General features: G+C 42.5%; 1 protein-coding gene across 3 annotated transcripts in view; it reads left to right on the forward strand.

Moving 5' to 3' along the window:
- The window catches only part of NUP214 (nucleoporin 214), an 82,011-nt gene that overhangs the window by 24,524 nt on the left and 42,766 nt on the right, over positions 1–14,721 (forward strand). For all 3 annotated transcript variants that reach the window (XM_080927262.1, XM_080927263.1, XM_080927264.1), the window contains exons 15-23: positions 1,686–1,772; positions 2,191–2,340; positions 3,354–3,512; positions 5,599–5,702; positions 9,509–9,691; positions 10,149–10,222; positions 10,338–10,421; positions 13,137–13,400; positions 13,788–13,949. In XM_080927262.1, coding sequence (XP_080783388.1) covers positions 1,686–1,772; positions 2,191–2,340; positions 3,354–3,512; positions 5,599–5,702; positions 9,509–9,691; positions 10,149–10,222; positions 10,338–10,421; positions 13,137–13,400; positions 13,788–13,949 — 1,267 coding nt within the window. The remainder of the gene's footprint in view (positions 1–1,685; positions 1,773–2,190; positions 2,341–3,353; positions 3,513–5,598; positions 5,703–9,508; positions 9,692–10,148; positions 10,223–10,337; positions 10,422–13,136; positions 13,401–13,787; positions 13,950–14,721) is intronic.

A 14,721-nucleotide genomic window follows, 5' to 3' on the forward strand; every position in this document is an offset into this window, starting at 1 on the left:
GTATGGTACTCTCTTAACCTTCTTAGTATGTTTCTGTTGGATGGTGTCCTAGTTTGATTTCTGTTGCTGTGATAAAACACCAAAGTGCCAGGCTGTGGTGTGACACACCTTTAATCCCAGCAGCCAGGGCTACACAGAGAAACCCTGTCTCAAAAACTCAAAACAAAAAGCAGACATAGAAAGCTCCAGATTAGGGAGGAAAGGGTTTATTATGGGTTCCACTCAAGGTCACAGTTCATCATTGAGGGATCAAGGCAGGCTCACTCTTCCTGTTCCTCTCAGCAGCACCTCTGACCTGGGGACTCACTTTACAATGAAGTACAGAGGGGGCCATGGGAATGCTGTTTGCTGGCTGGTTCAGACCACCTATGGCTACTAGTGCCCATATTAGGTTGTGCTCTCCTACCCCAGACAATCTCCACAGATATTCCCAGGCCAGTCTGATCTAGGTAATTCTTGAATTGAGGCTTTTTCCTCTCAGGTGACTCCTAGGCTCTGTCCTGACAGATAAAGCTAGCTAGGATGGCTGGTCCTAACAGTTATGTGTTTTTTATGGAGTAGATTGACTCTAGGGTTATATGCATGTTTAACATGCACACTACCACTGGTCTATGCCTTACGTATTCTTCAGAGGGACACAAACACACAGGAAAACATATATAGTACATTCTCTTTATATCACGTATTTATATAAGATCTTTATTTTAATATAACTGATTTTCTTTATTTTGCTGCCCTAGGATTGAACTAAATAGATGCCTACCTATCATTGAGCTATAATGCTAACCTAGTTCTTGTATGTTATAAGTGCTTTTCCTGTAATGCTTTTTTTAAAAAGATTTATTTATTATATACAAGTATACCATAGCTGTTGTCAGACACACCAGAAGAGGGCATCAGATCTCATTACAGATGGTTGTGAGCCACCATGTGGTTGCAGGGGTTTGAATTCAGGCCCTCTGGAAGAGCAGTCAATGCTCTTAACCACTGAGCCGTCTCTCCAGCCGCTGTAATGCGTTTTAAAATTGTGTTTATTAGTATGTATGCTATGTGTGCACGTGAGTGTGAGGAGGCCAGAGAAACCTGCTCTATAACATGCTTCAGTGAGATGTAGTATCTCACTGACCCTGGAACTAGGTAGGCAGCCAGTGTGCCCCAGAGATCCTCTTGTAGTTTCCATCTAAGCTCTGGTGCTATATGCCTTCATGGTCACACCCAGCTTTTTATGTGGGGAAAGGTGTTTAAACTCAGGTCCTCATACAGCAAGAGTTCTTATTCACAGAGCTTCTCATGACTTATTTTTAGGAATCATTTTCTGTTTCAAACTCAGAAAGATTTTCTATGCTGTCTACAGCTTTCAGACTGGTATTTAATCAGTAACCATCACCTTTGCTTGCTCTTGTAGCTTTAATGTCTGTCAGTTTCCTACTTGAGTGTTCCAGGAGCAAGAGACATGCTTTTTCCTGTTGTGCCTTCCAGTCCTCCCATCGTAGCACATATGTGTACCGCACTACCTTATAGCACAGTGTTAATGTATCCTCTACAAATTGGAGACCCAGTGCACAGGGTTCAGGATGGTGACTCAAAGGCATGAGTGCTCCCCTGTGACAGCCGATGGGGCTGCTGCTTAGAAACTAGAGCTGACTGTGTGCAGCTTCTCCTGATGCCTTTGCCTTCCATTCCAGGCCAAGGCACTTCAGCCACCTGTCACAGAGAAACAGAAGCATCAGTGGAAAGATTCAGACCCTGTGATGGCTGGGATTGGAGAGGAGGTAAGTTTATTGCATGGGCATATTGTTTTTATAATAGGTCTGACGGTGAGATTGGAGTGGTCTTAAAAGCAGTTACTTTGGGCTAGAGAGATGGCTCAGTGGTTAAGAGCACTGACTGCTCTTCCAGAGGTCCTGAGTTCAATTCTCAGTAACCACATGGTGGTTCACAGCCATCTATAATGAGATCTGATGCCCTCTTCTGGTGTGTCTGAACAGCGGCAGTTTACTCATACACATAAAATAAACAAATCTTTTATTATTTTTCTTATTTTTTATAAAAGAGCAGTTACCTGGACTGCCATTATTCTAACATCAGGTCCTGATCTGGACCCTGTTCAGGTTTGCCCTGAAAGTGTGGAAGCAGTACCCTTTCTGCTGCCGTTCAGAACAAGCTTTCTCTTTGTTCGTGGTCTCACAGATAGCACACTTCCAGAAAGAGCTGGAGGAGTTAAAGGCCCGGACCTCTAAAGCCTGTTTCCAGGTTGGCACCTCAGAAGAGATGAAGATGCTGCGGACAGAGTCAGACGACTTGCACACCTTCCTTTTTGAGATCAGAGAGGCCACAGAGGTTTGTATCAATGGAGACCTTTCCTGAGTTGAAGGAAGCTTTTAGAAATTGCTGTTAGTCCAGAACATTGATATGAACTCTTATATTTTCTGTGGACCTTCAGTGCACAAAAGTCTGAATTCAAGACTATCAAGTCTTAGGCTGACCAGAGCTCGTCTAGCTGTCTGTTTCCATTTCTTCCTGTGTAAAGGGATCATTGTTTCTATCTCTTTAGCACAACTAAACACTCCATAAAAGTGATGATAGGTTTTTTTTTTAACTAAGTATACTTTCAAATGTTTTTCTTATGGAATTGGGTTAAGATGATGATATTTGGAGCATGTACATACAAAAGGTGAAGAATTTATTGTCAAGAGCATTATTTACCGTTCTCTGGTTACTGAGTGCTCTATGAGGTTCTGGGCTTCACCACATCCTCTCACAAGTTCTCACAGCTTTTGTGCCTGGGGCAAGTGAGTGTTTGAAAGGATTTTAGCAGACGTTTTCATGTTTCTTCAGCCTTCTGGTTGTAAACAGCAGGGTTGAAAAGAGAAAGTCCCTCATGGCTTGTGAGTTCTGTCTCTGCTCTTATTTTCTACATTGTCAGTCGGCAGAAGTTGAGTTTTTAAAAGCAGGAGAAAGGTAATTAAAAAAGGAGAACTGAGGGCAGAGCTCAGTAGTTGAGAGCACTGGCTGAACTGGCCATTCTTCCAGAGGACATGGGCTTGATCCCAGCACTACATAGGGGATCCCAGTTTTCTGACAAACTCTTCTGGCCTCAGGTGGTGCACAAGGCAAAGTCTTATACACATAAAATTTAAAAATTAATAAATGATAGAACATTTTTATACAACCCCCAACACAGAGTAAAACAAAAAAAGAAACTATAGGAAAAATGGTTTTGAGCATGGGGACAATAAAATTTTTTAAAAATGACTGAGATCTTTACCATGTTAAATAGTTAAAGAGGATATTTTGTTTTGTGTTTGAAGCTATACAGTAGTTACATTGTTATATCTCGGTGCCTTTTCTAGTCTCTTCATGGAGACATAAGTACACTGAAAACAACTTTGCTGGAGGGCTTTGCTGGTGTTGAAGAAGCCAGAGAACAGCATGGAAGAAATCATGACGCTGGGTATCTCCACCTGCTTTATAAAAGACCACTGGATCCCAAGAGCGAGGCCCAGCTCCAGGTGCGTGCAGAAGCAGTGAGCTTGTGTCCACAGTTGTGGTTTTGAGGTGTGGGTATGAGTGATGTCTCTTCAGGAAGTTGCTGATTTTCTGCTAATAACTTGCTGTGCTTTTCCATAAATTTACTTGTAGCAAAGAAACTGGTACACTTTTTTAAAATATAATTTAAAATTTTTACTTTAAAGATAGATTTCTTTAAGTCTTGATTTTGATAAAGTCCTTTGTTAACATAGGTATTCATAAATCAAATCATGCATAAATCACAATCAAATCATAATCAAATCACAGTAGCATTGTGTCGAGTGGTCTGTAGGTATTTTTAAGACATTATTTCCAGTCTATAAAAGCGGCTGGTAACACTGTTGGCACATACCTCAGACTCAGAAGACAGAGAAAGAAGAATGCTGAGTTTGACGCCAACTTGGGCTTTACACAGAAAGCAGATGGCAGCTGCTCTCCAGTGAGAGCTATTGGTTCCACAAAGAGATGGTGCTTCCTAAGCTAAAGAGACCTATGGCTGGGGCTTGTGCTGGCTGGGAATAGTGCCACCAGAGTCCTGCCCATAGGAGCTCTGTCACCTGCTGTGCTGTAACTGTTAGAGTTCTCTTTAGCTACCCCAATTTCGTTTGCCTCTGTGCACATGGGTCATCTTTCCCTTCCACTCCTCATGAATTTTAGCCCTGATTTTCCTTACTTCAGACTTGGGTCTATGGGTGTGATGGGACCCTCTTCTTGTACAGAGGACGTAGACCTTAGGTCACTGTTCTAGTTTTCTATCCCAAGCCCAGGAGACCTCCCAGCACCTGGAAGGTGAGAGTGGCCTCTTGTGGAGGTGATCTCTTGGGTCATTGACTGCTCTTCTTGTCCTGTGTGTTTCTTGGTTGGGCTGTTCTCAGACTGCAGGCTCCACACAAGCCCTTCGCCTCTGCTCCAGTCGCCTGGCCTAGAGGAAAGCACTGAGCTTACAAACTGAGAAAGTAATTGTCTTCTTGATCAAGCTAAATAGTTAATTACAGGAAATGTGATTAGCCTGTTAATACTTATAAAACAAGGGTGGTGCAGTCTGCCATGGCTCATAACTGACAGTCTACACTCGTGCTCTTAGCCACTGTGCTATAGCATACACTCATAAAGTGGATGGTGAATTTTCATGTGGAGTATATTGCCATGGGACCACAGATGAGAACATGGAAGCCACTGCAAAGTGTTGTAGCTGGCCTTTGAAGAAGGTGCTGCTCACCCAGTTGGGACACAATTGGAAGAAAAGATATTAGCTAGTGCAAACCCGAGATCATTAGGATGGTTGTTAAATGCCTTTGAGGCTATTGCCTCCCTGGATTTGACTCTTTGTAAATGACATTTTCTGTTTTGTGGTTGAGACAGAACACTTTTCTCAGAATATTTGTGAAACACATCTCACCTTAGTCAGATGTGTGCCATATGTGAAGAGCTTACTGGGGACCATTCATTTACTTGATTAAATAATTGGCTTCATTTTTAATTTTTGAGAGTCAAATTGTATAGCCATGAAGGTTAACTGTGTCCCCAGCTGAAAGAGTATTTTACAGCCTGTTAGATTTGAATAGTGGGTCTGGCTTCCAGTGTGGATAGCATTGTGCAGCTTTGAAGAGTGCTCCTCAAAGAGGTGGCCTGGATGTTCTGTGCTGTGAGTTTCTAGGGTCAGAGTTATTTTCAGCACCAGTTGTTGAATCATCTTGTCTACTTTACAGTTCATTTCATAATGGGGGGGGACTAAATGGGTGCACTGTGAGCAAACATTAGCAGAATGTTCCAGCATATCCCTCCCTTTCCAGAGGCTGGCGGGCGGGGAGAGGGAAGTGGGTGTGTCGGTTTCATTCATCCTCTCATCTCTGCTGTACTACTCCAGAAATGGAATTGCCGTTTTTCATTTTATTAAATGGCTTGTATTTAGTGGATATATTAAAACCCATTGTTTTTCTTGTTTGTACAGTTCTCAATATAGAAATATTTCAAAATTATTTTGAATACTTTAATGCATCTTTCCCCCAGCTACCCAGCTAGCTACCAGAAAAATGAATCATTTGCCTTTTACTTTTTCTCTTGTAGGAAATTCGCCGCCTTCACCAGTATGTGAAATTTGCTGTCCAGGATGTGAATGACGTTCTAGACTTAGAGTGGGATCGACATCTGGAGCAGAAGAAAAGACAGAGGTGAGGGAAAGGACTTATCCCCTCTGCCTTTTGTAGGGCACATGTGAAAATCTCACAGGCGCTCTTCCTCCCGCTTAACCATTTCATCTCTAAAAGTGTTGTTCACAAAATACTGAATGATGCCCATAGTGATTTATATAATTGTATCACATCACAGTTTAAAACTGATAACTTGAATTTCAGCTGGGCGTGGTGGTGCACACCTTTAATCCGAGCACTTGGGAGGCAGAAGCAAGTGGATCTTTGAATTCAAGCCTAACTTGGGCAACACAGAGAAACTATGTCTTGAAAAACAAAGAATATGCCCTTTATAAGCGCTGAGGATGTAGCTCAGGCATAAGGCAGTTGACTTCTGTGCATCTATACCATATATTCCATGCTACCATCACAGAAAAGATCAAGAAGGTATATATTATCTCTGTTGCCATTGATAGTGTGTTCTCAATGAATTAAATTGAATGATTTTTTTTTAAGATTTATTTATTTTATGTACACGAGTACACTGTCACTGTCTTCAGAAGAGGGCATCAGAATCCATTACAGACAGTTGTGAGCCACCATGTGGTTGCTGGGAATTGAGCTCAGGACCTCTGGAATAGCAGCCAGTGCTCTTAGCTGCTGAGCCATCTCTCCAGCCCCGACATTGGATGATTCTTATCTTGTTATCAAACATAAAATAATTGAGAAGCATTACAGATGCTTTCAATTTCAGTGGGAAGGTACAAATGTGGGAAAGATGGAGCAGATCTTCGGGTAGGTTCACAGTATCACTACAATGCTTGATTAGAAGAATTCCCTTAAACCTTCGTTCCCACAGCTCTGTCCTGCTGCTAAGTAGTGGTAACCTGGCTAATGTGACAGTCCCACTGTCTCCAAGATACACTGCCAAAGTGAGCAGGCTTCAGTTATCACGTGAGCCTGCTACATTGCTGGGCTGAGCACCCTCACCAAGCATGCCTAGGTCAATGAGTGCCCAGTTAGTCTGACTGCAGTGTGTAAGCCCATTGTGTATATCTTGTTAATAACTGTTCTACAGGATAATTATGTATTACATGTGTCTGTAGTGTACATTGCAGTATTATGTGAAATGTAAGATCTGCATACGGATGATGGAACCAAACACCCAAGGAAAACACCAAATAAACCTACAACAGTAGAAAAAAAGAGAATTCCCTGTGGGACTGGATAGGATGGCTCAGTGGTGAAGAGTGCTGGCTGGGGCTGGAGAGATGGCTCAGCAGTTACGAGCACTAACTGCTCTTCCAGAGGTCCTGAGTTCAATTCCCAGCAACCACATGGTGGCTCACAATCATCTGTAATGGGATCCAGTGCTCTCTCTTCTGGTGTGTATGAAGACAGCAAGTGTACTCACATAAAATAAACAATTCTTTAAAAAAACAAGGTAAAATAAAAAAGTGTGGCTGATCTTCCAGAGAGGAGCTGAGTTCCCAGCACCCATATCAGGTACTGCACGGCTGCTTGTAACTCTAGTTTCAAGGAATTTGACCATCTTTGCTCAAGCTCTGTATGTTCATAGTGCTTTTATATAGTCTGGCGTGTACATGTGAACACACACTAGATAAACCTTAGAAAACAGAGCAATCCTCTTGTACATTTGGTAGTCTTCCAAGTTGTCCTTTTGAGGAAATATGGTTTTTTTTCCTTCTTTTTCTTGTTCTTCTTTTTGTGGGTTTTTTTTTTTTTTTTGGTTTGATTAGCTTTTTGAGAAATACTCTCACCTTTTATTGTCCAGAAGGCCTGGACACTTAACATTCCTCCTGCCTTGGTCTTCCAGGGCTGGGAATATAAGTATGAGCATGAGGAAGAAAATGTAATTAGTGTGGCTGTTTCAAGGATCTGACTTGTAGTGGTGAAGAGGGCGAGCTGGAGCCCTGTGGTCTGGTTTGTGCTTGTGCTTTGTAGAAGGAATACAGTGAAGTGTGCTGAGAGCCTAGACGTGCTCAAGAGAATTGAGGGTGTGCCAGCTCTTCTACGTGTTAGACTCTTAACTCGGTAATTAGTTCTGTATGGAAACAAAAACTGGTGTGTTGATCTGTTTTTAAAGCTATGGGATCATGGAGCTTTTGGGGAGGGGGCATTGGCTGTCTTGTCAGGGACAGGACTAGGGGTGTATCTATAGTGTAGTAAACAGAAGTAAGCAAATGTCACCATGCTGTGTGGAACAGGCTGAAAAGTCCAACCAAAGGATCCTCAGCGTGGAACAGGGATGGAGAGGCAGGCTGAGAAGTTCTGCCCAACTCTGCCCAGGGAAGCCCTCACCCTCACTGGTGGTTGGGCCCATTAGAGGTCATAGCTCACTCTACTAGTATAAATGCATCATCCTCAATATAAACAAGGAGTTAATCGGATGGCTGTATTTCTTTACTTTATGTTATTCCACAATAACCACACCCAAAAAAATTTATTCAAAACTACAGCTCAATAGCTGCCAATTAAATGATCTACTTTTACCTCCTATGCTAATCTACCTCTCATCCCCATACCAGATAGTTGCATATTATTATTGATCTGGCTCTTCAGACTCCTTCTTTATGGCTCCAATGCCTCCATCCTGCTGGTCATCTGAATCTCCCTCTCTCCCTTTCTCCTTTCTCTGTGGGCAGACGTCCCGCCCTCTTCTCTAATCTGTCCAGCCTTTAGGTGATCAGCATTTATTGACAAGGCAGAGAATAAATGGTAAGAACTGTTTACACAAACTTGTTGAGACAGGATATTCTTACTATAAGCAACACAATGCCGAGTCTGGATTGAAACCGGATATGAGGGCAGACAGTCAGCGTTTTAATAAATAGAAGCGTAAACAGTACACATTGTATAAAAGCATCGTACCTACACACTAGTTGTGACTTCCCTGAGACAGTGAGACAACTGCTTTTTTCCAGCTGTGTGCCCTTTGCCTAGAAGTAGGCTTTGGGAAAGTGCACATGCTAAAAGAGACGAGCTTTCTTTACTGTGACAGCCCGAGCATCTCCTCACTATACTGCACTGCTCAGGGCCCTTTCTGCAGAGCTCGAGTACTGGGCATGTTTTTTTCTTGGTACTTCTCCGTCTTTAGCCTTTTCTAAGTATTGCCTTATACCAACTGGAAAGTCCTGGACAGTTGTGCTCACACTTGGCTGCCTGTTCAAAAGGAAATAAAACTGAAAGTTTGTGTTGAACATCAGCAGTTTTCATTCTGATCATTATGTGGCAATGCACAGACAGACAGCAGCAAACAAACCCAGTGGCTTGTACCTGTTTTGGACCAACCATTTTTGTTTTATTTGTATATTTTTTCTCAAGTTAAAAGAAACATTTTTATCAATGCTCAAAGGTTTATAATGAGAAACAAAGGAATCTAGACCTGTATGTCTCTGACCTCAGACCTGCCATGTAGCAGCAGCCATCTGACTGTTGCCAGCACCTGTATTGTCTCAGTCAGCCGTCAGTGACTGGCTCCCACACACTCCCAATTAGCCAGGGTTCTTTCCTTACTGAGTGTAACTTACATATGGAAAAACACAAGTCGAAAGTTAGCACAGGAGGGTTGACCCTGTTCTGGGTTCCTGTCTCCCTTCCACTGCATTCTTCCCAATGCCCTGGCGGTGTGCAGTCTGTACTATGGCGTGCTATAGGCCACCTCAGTCCCGCTCGCTCTCATGAAATTTTAATGCCCCTCTTACTTCCTACTCTATTGATGTTGCAGCTTCTCTTGTTTTATTTTCTCCTGTTACAATTGGCAGCCTCCTGTGGTGTGGGGTAGGAGCGGACCACTTGTATCTCATTCTTTTCCTTGTTGCCACTAGGCGCCTAATTGTGCCAGAACGGGAGACACTTTTCAACACACTAGCCAACAACCGGGAGATCATCAACCAGCAGAGGAAAAGGTTGAATCACTTGGTGGACAGTCTGCAGCAACTCCGTCTCTATAACCAGACGTCCCCATGGAACCTGCCCTCGACGCTTTCAATTCAAAGCAACACTCAAAGGTATGCAAGAGATCACTTGTGGGCAGGGAGAAGGTGTTTAGAGAGCATGTGAGGTGGCCTTGAGTAACTCACGCAGTTGTACTGACAATAGCTTAATTGGGTTACATTTTCTAACCTCCCTCAGAAGCCCAGATTTGCCATTCAGCTTTAGTGTGGAGACATGCAGATCATTGCGGTTAGCCGGTCTACCCGGAACTGGATCCTGATGGTGCTGTGTTTCTGCTCTCAGCACATGTGTAATTTAGTGGTCCTTTACGCTAAGGTGCTAACTAGTATTAGGCTTAGAGCGGGAGCATGTGGTGTTGAAGTTGTTGGCTTTCCTTTTGTGTGCTAATAGGTAACTTGTTTCTTTAGTGAATATTCTCTAATCTCTTGGGCTTAGATATTAAGAAGAGTATATATCACATAGCTTCAGCCTTCTCGTGGTTGGTTTGGATGTAACACTGCCCTGTTTCAGTTTTGACAGTGACCTTGAATGCCTGCTAAAAACTACCATTGAATCTCACACCAAGCCTTCACCCAGAGTGCCAGGTGAGTGCTGCCTTTAGCCTCCCAGCATAGTTTGTGATCTTACCTCGCTTTTCAGAGCTAAATCTTAAGCATTTATGGATTGGTGATCTTTTTTTTTTTTTTTTTTTTTTTGCAGGTAAACTGTCCCCGGCGAAACAGACCCAACTGAGGAACTTCTTGGCCAAAAGGAAGACCCCACCAGTGAGGTCCACTGCTCCAGGTGAAGGGAACTAGACCTGAGGTTTCCAGCACTAGCTGTGTAGTGCTAGCACACAGTGTACATAGAACATTTTTTGTTTTAAATCCTAAAATTGTAACGTGGTTACAAAAAAGTATACAAATCAAAAATTAGTATGTAACCTACTGAAGTTAAGAAACAAAATACACACTAGCTTTTTAGAAAATCCTCTTCGTGGGGCCAGAGAGAGAATCAGTTAGGATGCCTGCTCTGTGAATATGCAGTCCTGAGTTTACATCCTCAGCAGCCATATAAAAAGTTTTTTGCCTTTGCCTGTAATCTCAGCGTTAGGGGATAGAGACAGGCTAATCCCTAGATGTCTCTGACTAACCATCCTTAATCAACATAGCAAATTCTGATTCAGTGAAAGACAATCTCTAAATAATAAGGTAGAAAGTGATAGAGGAAATATCCTGTTCTAGCCTTCACATGTGTATGCATGGGTACACACACACACACACACATACACACACACACAAGAAATCTCTATTGTATCTCCCACATTCTCTCTTAAAGAATATCACATGAGAAGATGTTGAAATTATATCTTTGCCTGTATTTTTTATAATTTATTTTATAGATGTTTGTGTTTTAATTTATTATTTTAAGAGAAGAACTATTTAGGAATATAGTCACTGAGCCTGTGAGATGTCCATGGCTCAGCTTGAGCTTGACTTAGGATCTTTCTACTTTACTGTTGGGAAGAATGTGCTCTTATAGATTTTCTGTCCTCAAATTCAGGGCAGTGTTCAAAATCTTATACAAGATACTCAATACTCTTATATAAAAGGCTTTATGCTCGGTGATTTTGCCCAGCTGTAGGTTTTTTGTGAGTTTTTGAGCACATTTCACGTAGACCAGGCTGAGCTATAGAGTTTGGCAGCCTCCGTATATCTTGTGCCCTTTTGATTGGTGTCTCCCACTCACAGTGGATTTCTACAGTGTGACCTGTGGTAGCTAAAGGAGCATCCGTCTCACTTTTCCGTAGTTGTGTCACTCCCACTTAGGATTCTTGCAGTGCACTTGCTGTTAGAATGGTTTGGTACTAATATCACACTGAGGTTGCACTTGCGACTAAGCCCACCCCAACCCTGTTTGTTTTTCCTGAGCTATTTAGTGAGGAGACAGGGTAACAGAGCTCCAAGAAGGTTGCAACAGATCACCAAAAATTTAGTGGCTCATATTGCATAGGAATCCTCTTACTAGAGATTTTGTCTCCCTGGACTCCAGCCTCCCCCTTTGCTTTAATCCTGTGCCTTTAAGACAGGGATTGCTTGGGTGGTGGTGGCAACACCTTTAGTCACAGCACTCAGGAGGCAGAGGCAGGTGGATTTCTGACTTTGAGGCCAGTATGGTCTACAGAGTAAGGTCCAAGACACTTCAGGGCTTCACAGAGAAAATCTGTCATTAAAAAAAAAAAGAGTTCATGGGATTTGGCCTTTAGGATAAGTTCCCTGCTTTAAAATGAGCAGATGTGTGACATTACTTACACCTCTAGGGTGCCTTTTACCACTTCCTTTTGCTCTGTAACCCTTTGTTTGTCCATCCATCCCTATGATGGAAATTCTGCTGACATAGGACCCTTTTATATAGCAGTGTTGAGAAAAAGGTTTATAAAGTTAGGTGCCCAAGGGTTTGCATTCTGGCTACTTACCAACTTCACAACCTTAGGCAAATCACTTCACTGCTCTAAGCATTTGCCAAATGTTCAATAGCGGTTTCTAAATTCTGTGGTGATTATGTGAGTAGCTGGCACAGTATAAGCACTGCACCTGCTGCCTTCCTGGTGCTGCCTTTGGTTATATAAGTATGTCTCAACAAGTTGATACTGTTCACTGTAACAAAGGCCATAAAAGTACCAGCTCTGCCATATTGCAGGGATAAATTACTTCATATTGCAGGGATAAATGTCTTCCCCCAGCCTCCTGCTGAACAACTTTAGGTCACAAATGGAAGACACAGGGAACTAAATTCTTTTCTTTCTTTCTTTCTTTCTTTCTTTTTAAAGATTTATTTATTATATATGAGTACATTGTAGCTGTCTTCAGACACCAGAAGAGGGCATCAGATCTTATTACAGATGGTTATGAGCTACCATGTTGTTGGTGGGATTTGAACTCAGTACCTTTGGAAGGATAGTCAGTGCTCTTAATCATTGAGCTTTCTCTCCAGCTCCCTGGGGAGCTACATTCTTAAATTTAATAAAGAAGGTATCAAGCCTCTTGTGGAAATAAACATTAATATTTTGGTTCCCGACATATACTTGGTTGATGTTTCTAAGTGGCTCACCACACAGTTGTCTGTCTGGGAATACTTGATCAGAGCATGGTCCAGCATTGCAAAGGCTGCTGCTACCCATTGAGCACTAGAAATGTGAAAAAAGAACTTTGTATTTTTACACTTTATTATTTTTATTTGTATTATTATTTTTATTTATTTTTTGAGACTGGGTCTCTTGTTTTCAGTCTTGTCTTTTAGCTGTCTTTGTCCTAGCCAGCTTAGTTTTCAAAGCCCCCTTTGAACAAAGACCAAAAGTTATCATTATTCACATTCAGCAATAGCTGCTTCCATCTAAGGTATAAAATAGTGAAAACGCTTTACAAGTTGCTTGAGTCTGTCTCTATTAGCACCGAAATGGCACAGCTTTTGTGTTTGCTTTGAGTTGTCTAATGTTGGTTTTGGCTGGGCTTTCTGTAGCCAGCCTGTCTCGGTCAGCCTTCCTGTCTCAGAGGTACTACGAAGACTTAGATGAAGGCAGCTCCGCATCATCCATAGTTCACCCGCTGGAGGGAGAAGATGCCCAGCCAACTTGCAAAGAGAAGGAAGCTGTGGTTCCAGTCCCTCGGCATGCCCCTGTAGTCCGCACACCTTCTATCCAACCCAATCTCCTGCCTCAGGCGATGCCTTTCGCAAAGCCTCACCTGATTCATAGTTCTTCACCTGCTGTGATGAGCTCTTCAAGTAAGTCACCAATTGAAACTGCCCATGGAGGACTGTAGCTGGAGAGATGCATGTCTATGTCACAGTAGTCACTCACTGAGGCCACCTCATTGTGTGCTTACTGCTGCAGGACGGTCTCAGGGTCTTATGCCATAGTGACTTCTAGCAGAGACACAGGAGTGAGGTACTGGATACTGGAGCAAATCCACTTTATAAGAAACCAGGCTCTGTGTTGCTCTAAGTGTTCTTTATAATGCTGAAAAATTTTTAAATTAAAATTTAGCAGTTTTTTTTTTTTTTTTTTTTTTTTTTTTTTTTTTTTTTTGGTACAACAGAATTTATCATTTTAACTTTCCTATGTTTCCTTCACTGATCCCATTTTTCTGATAATTTTTTTTTTCTTCTTAGTCTCTACGTCAGCCACCAAAGTTATTCCTCAAGGAGCCGACAGCACAATGCTCGCAACTAAAACAGTAAAGCATGGTGCACCAGGCCCTTCCCACACTGTCGCGGCTCCCCAGGCAGCAGCTGCTGCAGCCCTGAGACGGCAGATGGCCAATCAGGTGCCAGGTAAATAAAGATTACAGCCCAATTTCTAGGAGAGATTATGAGCTGTCCAGGTCACAGGCTTGGGCTTGGGGTGGGAGACAGCTGGCTTTCTTGCCACTTCTTAGAAGAGAAGGCTAGTTTGATGGCCTTTATCCCTGTGAGGAGAGCTTCCAGGAGGCAAAGACTAGGTCTCAAGTTTTTTTGCTTTGAAGAGAGGGGCTATTAGATGTGCTTCCACATTTAGTTTTATGGAAAATTGATGAATTTTGATGCTGACTTTCCTATTTTTGATGGATGATCTCTGCTTTACTCCTAACTTGATCTTGGAAATTAGACCACCTGACATCCTAAAAACAGTATTTTTAGGATTCCAGGCACTGAGGGGATGGCTCCACTACTGTGCCTGTTTTTGTTCCAGTACTGAGAGTGAGCAGAGGAAGTTACCCAAGCAGTATATACAGACCTTTCCACATGGCTGTTCTGCGCTGACATTGTCACTGGATTTAGTTAGAACAGTGACTTAGCTAGTCAGGACATAGGTCTAGGGAGTGGAACTCAGGGCTAGTTGTCACTCCTTGTCAGCTTGGCAAGTGGTTCTCACTCAGAAGCTGTTCATCCTTCCAGCTGGCCCAAAGACAGCTGTAGAGTTACTGGTTGGGAGCATTAAAGAAGAATCTTGAACAAAACACCTCCAAGGACAGGTTATCTATTCCCCAACTGTGCAGAATGCCAAGGCTGAAAACTATTAGTGCCAAGTATTTTCACTTGAGACTTTCCAAGACATGGTAGACTC

Source organism: Micromys minutus, assembly GCF_963924665.1.
Source record: "Micromys minutus genome assembly, chromosome: 13".
Lineage (NCBI taxonomy): Eukaryota > Metazoa > Chordata > Mammalia > Rodentia > Muridae > Micromys > Micromys minutus.